Raw genomic sequence first — 7,330 nt, forward strand, 5'->3', positions numbered from 1 at the left:
AGACATCTTTTGTATAGAGATTAGATTCTAGATATACCTCCTCTGAATGGGTTTAAAGCACTGTTTTTTTCATTTCCTCCATCTTTAATATTGTCATCTTGGTTGCTCTAGAAGTCCTCTCCTTTTCTATGTTGTGCTGTCAGCACCCCCCACATCATTGTCAGAAGGTTGCTATAGGAGGCCCCTTTGGATCTCTGAATTTAAAGATGTGGAAAATCAATTTAAACTACCTCAAGACCGAATTACTCATACAGAAGGTCATGATCCACTCCACTGCTCCTTGGCAACAAAGCCTTAAAGAAGATCCAAGGAGACAGACACGGGTTTGGAACATGCTATTATCTAATTTGACTGGCTCAGTACATGATAGGAAACACACCTGGGGCACTCAGATAGAAATCAGTTTTGATGTATCTCCCCTTTAGCTTCTATTAGTTGTTTATCATTTGCTGCAATAGGGCTAGTTTCATGTTTCTGGTAGGGATAACAAAATATTCCACAAACATGGAAGGAAAACATTTGGAGAAGCATATTAAATAACATTTTGATAACATATTTAATTAAAGTCACTACCTGGGTTTAAAAGATATAAAATATGTTTACATGGAGAGAGGTATATGCTGGACATATGTGTATTTGCTCTTTTTTTTTTTTTTCTTTAAGATTTTTTTTTTATTGGTGAATTGGGGGGATGGGAACAGTGCTGGGGCTGTCGTTTTGTTCTTCAGTCTAGTTGTGGAGGATGTTGCTTCACTGGCCCAAGTTGGCACCATGTATTTGCTCTTTTGATTTTACTTAAATACATTATTTTTTTCAATTATTTTTCTTTCAGTTAACATTTCCCAGGTTAAAGTGGCTGAACTAATTGAGAGTTTTTATTTTCATTTTTTTAATCAAAAATATAAAAATAAAGTTTTAAAGATCCTTTAAGAATGGGCAAAATTGGTCTGTGCATCTGTATCATGCAACTATCTGTGCTTTGGTACAAAACCCCAAGAATATGGACTTTTAAAAATATTTTCAGTATGTGTAGCAATACATAATTCATAAATTATCATTAATATATAAATACAGCACTACTTTCTCTTAATTTACAAACATGGACTCTGACTTCAACATTATGTACTTCTTATTTTCAACCCCATTAATATCTATATTAGAAAGTGTGAATCTACTAATAAAATACTAAATACTAATTGATACAATAACCGAAAGCTTTGGAGTGGAAGGAATGTTTTATCTAAGGGTAAAGGGTGTTTTTTTCTACATTTTTACACAAATGATATATTATGTAGTATTTACTAATTAAATTAATTATCTTTTTACTTCTGACTCACTGTTTATTCATGGTTTTAATGAATGCTTCCTACATATGAGCTTCCTGTGTAGCCAGAAGGCAAAAATATTTCATCACAATGTTCATGCATTAGTCTTAGTTCCATGTTTCTATCAGTGAAATTGTTCTTTTCACCAACACACAAAGAAGCTCATTTTGTTTATGCATATATGGGGCATTACATTTGTCCCATTAATTGTAGTGTTAAAATTTCCAGTATTTCTTCTTATTTCTTTCATTGTTTATACCATCACCAAGCCTACACAATGGTCTTTTCCTGGAGTCTTCTAATTCATTCATAGTTCATATTCAATTCTATGAATAAATCCCATCTCTTTTACCTCCAAATAATTAAGTTTTCATCTTTAACTATATTAGGCTCCCATCTTAAATTAACTCAGGGAATCCCTTGATCTTATTCTTACCACTATTTCTCCCTTAACTAAAGCCCACTTTCCACACAGCTTCCAGAGAGGTGTTTACATGCTGCAATTGAATCTTGTTATTTCAACAGCTGCACAATCAACAAGATAACTTCTAAAATTAATTGTCTCACATATAAAGCACTTTATGTTATATCTCATCTTTACATTTTTAGCATTAAATGTCTATCATGCATCCACTTAACATTTTTGTCCTTATCAAGTTGATCTCTAAAAACTGTCACTCTCTCTCTCTCCTTTGTGACATTGCACACTGTTTGCAGTCTATGGAATTCACCATAGTTTTCCATTACCTCCACAGGGAAGACTTTTTTGAACTCTTTAAAAAAAAATCTCCTTCTCAAAATGGCTCAGTTGGAGTTAAACATCTCCTGTGTATTTCTTTACTACAGTAATTACCAAACCATAGTGCAATTATATGCTTACTTACCTGGTGTATCTAACACATTAATATCTTCATGAGGAGACATGTGCTGTTGTAACGTCTTTGTAGTCTCAGAATCTAGCACAGCACCTAACACATGGATGGATAAATTACTAAATAATTAGAGCAACAGAAAGCTAAACACCTCTGGCCATGTTTCAGCAGTATGGTGTCTTCTCTAAACATTGCTGTGATTCTGAGCAGCATTATTATTTCTGGGATCCAATGGTTAATATTCCATAAATATATAATTCATTTTAGAGGGTTATTTTAGATTTTAAGTACTCATAAGCTTTGATCTTGAATTCTATTATCATTCCATTTTTTATCCTTTAACTTCTCAACTCCAAATTACAAAACTATACATTATATTTACTTCTTGTTGAACTCTGATTTACATCACTGATGAAAATTACAAAGGACCTTGATCAAGCATCGATGAAGTGCTTACATATAATCTTGGTGCTTTAAATTTACCCTCTAATATATTGGATGACTTTTGTTCTTATGAGCAGCTATTCTTGCTAAAGTCCCTGAAGTGAGTAGAGCATGTTTATTATGCTCAAATGCCGGAAAACATAAAGCTTTTCCATGTTTCTTTTCTTATTGTGCATGAATAAAAACTTTCTAAAAAGTGATAAAACAAGTTGATCACCAAACCTACTTTAAAGAGGTAGTGTTTTACAGAAACTGATTAGGAAGGCATACATTTGCTATGCAACAGCGTGATAAAATGGCTATTTTTAAAATTCTGAGTAAAACTACTACCAACATTTATTTTTTACCCTATAGAAGTGCAACTACTGGGCACAAGGGAAATTACTTCAAAAAATGTTGAAGTTGTGAAACAAATACTGAAGAACGTGCCAATTCAGTTTGGAATTTAGCCTCTAGAATGCAGGGAAAATAATCACAGAAGGTTAACTTTAAGATGGCCTCCTGTTGTGCTTAGATATTGGAGGTTTAATCCTTACCTGTGCACAGCTTCCTGTATGAGGATTGGTCTTATCCTCAATATATTTTTTGGTTGCATGTTTATTTGTACTAAGAGAGAAAACTCATAGTGATAATTTTTGCTATTAAAATTTTGCAGGATCTCAAAGTTAGCATCAATTCCAGGTCACAAGTGATGCATTTTTATTTTCTGTATTTTGCTTCCAGTTCCAAGAAACATTGGAGAAAGCATTACAGAATTAGTCTTATTTAATATTTCAAGAAGTACCTGAGTGGATGTGTGGTTTTAAAAAAAATTATTTTTGATATATATGATTACTTGATGCATAGCTTTTATTTTTCACATTAAAATGTGAGATGAATTTTAAATGTTTTTGGTAAAAATTCTGAAATTCAGTTACATGTTTTGTTAAGGGATGAGAAAACAAAGTCAGTGATGTAGTTGGTGTTAGGGAAGACATGAAACTGAATATAATTCTTTTTATATGAGGTTTAATCATTTGATGTCTTCTATGAAAGTATTGCATATTAACAGAGCCTCAAATATTAATATTTTTATAAAATGAGACAATGAATGACAGAAGCTATGTCATTTACTGTGCTATGATATAACTACTGTAACTTTTCCATAACTACAACTTAAAATAATTATAATTATATCCAATTTTATATTACTAAATTTTCTTCTCTGCTCCCTTTACCCCTTACTCCAGTCAATCATAGCTGTCCTGAAGATCAATTTAAATGTAAGAATAATCGCTGTATCCCCAAGAGATGGCTTTGTGATGGAGCTAATGATTGTGGCAGCAATGAAGATGAATCCAATCAAACTTGTGCAGGTAAAGGTTTGCTTGGATATATACATAAATCTCTCACAAAGTTAGTCTCCATAAAAATGCAGGTCAATGCTTTGAACTAAACTAAATATCCCTAGTGCTGCTGATATTATTATTGGAGTAGTAAATGAATTCAAAGTTTGGTTCCACAAAAGCTAGAATACAAATTGTCTTTTACTTAATCATTGGTCATGATCCTGTTTTCCAAAGTAGTTTGGCACTTTATCTACCCACATGGGTTGACTGATGATACACTACTTGGACAAGACTTGTCCCTGCTAAATCTTACTTGGCAGTGCAGGTTGAGGATTATTAGCATGCTGTGATGTAGGCCCTCTCACAAGGAAGACCGTTTTTCTTTAATCTTGAAAACATAATTTATGCATTTTATTTAATCTGCTGTAGAATAACTCTGTGAAAAGTTTTCTGTTCCTGGCACATTATTTATGTGGGGTAGTTTCTTTGTGTGTTTTTTTCCCCCATGAAGTTCCAACACCACTAAGCCTATTTATGTTTCCATATAATGTATCCCATTGTAATAAACCTTTGAATTCCTGGCCAGATTCTCATTCAATAGAAATATACAGCTTGTGGTATATATTACAACACAGTGCCCACAGTGCCAAAAAGGATATTATTAGTCAGATAAGTGTTCAAAAATGATACTGACTAGCAGCAGCCTAGAGCTTCTCTTTAAACGATGAAGAAAAAGTAGTGTATTTGATGTCTCATATTGATATGATCATTTAAATTCTTTTTTCAATCATTACACACAGTGACATCAAAACATATCAAACACTTCACATTCTCTTTGCCAAAATAAGCATTACTAAATAATTATTATAACATATTAATAAAAACTGCACAAGAAGCATGCAAATAAAAGACTGAGAGCTGAAGAGCCCAGTTTGCACTCTTGTTTGTTTGTTTGTTTTGAAAGATTTGTACCTCTCTGCACTTAATTTTCTTGTGTATTTTTTCAGTTTTATAAGAATATGAATTAACTAGTTATTGTTTCCAAAGAGCTTTTCACCATGTACTACAAAACAATGAAAACAACAAAACAGAACCATTCCATAATCCTAACCTCCATTTTATCTTCAGTTTTTTCATAGGGACATATCTGCTGAGGATCCATGGGCTAGTTATTCTCTTGCCCCTTGATTTAAAGCTTGGTTAAATATTTTAGAGTGGCTTATTATTTTCAAGATATTTTGTGTATCTTATAAGGTTGTTTTACAAAACATGTTCTAATAGAAAAAGGATTTCTAGAGACCATGTGGTCCATTTATTTCATAGGTGAAGGTGTGGGAGAAGGGACTTGTCTTAAATCACATCATTGGTAAGAATTTAGGGGGAAATCAATCCATGAGGTCTGTCTTCAAGGCCTTTGCTCTTTTTATCAAACTATATTATCCTGAGGATTAGCTAGAATTTTAGGTATGGTCAATATAACTTTGTGCAGTTTGCCTTTACAATATGACCATAGTTTACTATGAAGCATCTTTCGAAGCTAGGGCAATTATTATTCTTTTGAGGTTAAAGTTCAATTCACAGGCTGTGCTTCATTACATCCTAAGATAGATCTGCTTTCACCTTCAAGTAAAAGGCATTGCTGACTCAATTAATAATATCATGTCTTCTTTATTTCCATTAGATTTTTTTAATTGGCTTGTTTCCATATTATTTGGGTTTGGCTAGCCATTTATAGTAGTATAAATGGAAATGCTACTTATAATAGCAAATAAAAATATCAATCCTAATTAGTAAGATTTCTAAGACTCTCCAGGCCTGTAGTCCACACAACTTTCTAACACCCAAGTGATGCCAGCTGAAGTCACTCAGTTCTAGGTCTTCTTGTTAGTGTATTTATGATAGCTATTAAGATCACTGTACACCTTAAGAAGTTGGATTTTTTAAAAAGAGAATAATAAGTATGCATTTTAGTTTTGAAAACTAAGTATGTTGTCATGTTACAATGTATTTGCAGTTTGTTTTACCAAAATCAAAAAAAAAAAAAGAAGGAAAGAAAGGAAAAAAGAAAGAAGAGAAAAGAAAGAGGTCATGTTGTTCATCATACTGGAAAAATATAGTAAATTCATTAATTTCCCTGGTTGAGTCATTTTCGACATTGGTTTGTACAGGGGCATATATCCTAGATAAAAGATTTCCCATAGGGGAATTGTTTTGTAATTGAATCCACTGTCCTGTAGCCTTTAGCACTGTTAGTATTTTAAAAGAAAATCTTTTTCTACAAAGAAGCTAATTTCCTATTTTGTTCCTTCGGGATTTTTTCCTCATGTATCTACTAATTCAATAAATATTTATCATGGCACTGGAGATAGGAAGAGGAAAAAAGACACAATACCTTTCCTTAAGGAGCTACGAGAGAAGATGTAGAGGAAGACATGTAAACAGGTCATTGTAATGCAGTATTCAAAGTGCTAAATTGAACAATATGGAGGCACATGGGAAGGACAACTAATTTAGTCTTTGGCAGCCTTGGAAGGCTTCCTCAAGGAGGTGATATCCAAGCTGTGCCTTAAAAAAGGCATAAGAATAATGTCTAAGTAACAGTTCAAGTCGTTTAATTAAGAAAAAATAATCTGATAAAACCAATCATTTATAAGATTGTGGAAAAAAAGAAATTGACATATACTCTTGGTGGATGTGTAAATTGATTTTTCTGCATTGGAAAGGAGTTTAGCCAAATCCAATAAATTTGAAGCTGAGCATGCCTTCAAACCTATAACTGTAACTCTGTTTTTAGGTTTGTAGTCTGATACCTATGCACAAGGAGGCATTAATAAGAATCCTATTGCCCTAATGCTGGTTATAGTGAAAATATAGAAGCAACTCAAACGTCCATTAACAGGAGAATGGATAGATTTATTGTGTCATGTTCACATGATGTAATGCTATTCATAATTAAAATGAATAAACTAGAACTCAAATATCAACAGAAAAAATTTAAACAACAATGTTAAAAAACAAAAAAAAACAAGTTTCAGAATATAAATACATTAGTACTGTTCATATGAAGTATAATAATACAAAACAATTTTATATATTATTGATTTATAAATGGATAAGAAGAGGGTTTAAAGTATGCAAGGGAATTAAAAAAAGGATAGTCATTAGCTCTAGAAGGAAAAAGAGGGAAATGTGATTGGAAAAAATTACGTAGGGGACTTCAAATGTATTAAAAATATAATATCTTTTTTCTTAAGTAAAACAACAAAAATCTGTATGAAATATAAAAAAATATTAGGATTTGATATAGCTATATGATGACAGACAAACAGGTGTTAATGATATTGTCCCCTATACTTTTTTA

General features: G+C 32.2%; 1 protein-coding gene across 1 annotated transcript in view; it reads left to right on the forward strand.

Annotated features, from left to right (window-relative positions):
- The window catches only part of LOC109376921 (low-density lipoprotein receptor-related protein 1B-like), a gene marked incomplete at its 3' end in the record, with an annotated part of 166,724 nt that overhangs the window by 62,895 nt on the left and 96,499 nt on the right, over positions 1-7,330 (forward strand). The window contains exon 9 of the mRNA XM_019633073.1: positions 3,871-3,998. Within this exon, the coding sequence (XP_019488618.1) occupies positions 3,871-3,998 (128 nt within the window). The remainder of the gene's footprint in view (positions 1-3,870; positions 3,999-7,330) is intronic.

This window comes from Hipposideros armiger, unplaced genomic scaffold (assembly GCF_001890085.2).
Source record: "Hipposideros armiger isolate ML-2016 unplaced genomic scaffold, ASM189008v1 scaffold_1238, whole genome shotgun sequence".
Taxonomy (NCBI): Eukaryota; Metazoa; Chordata; class Mammalia; order Chiroptera; family Hipposideridae; genus Hipposideros; species Hipposideros armiger.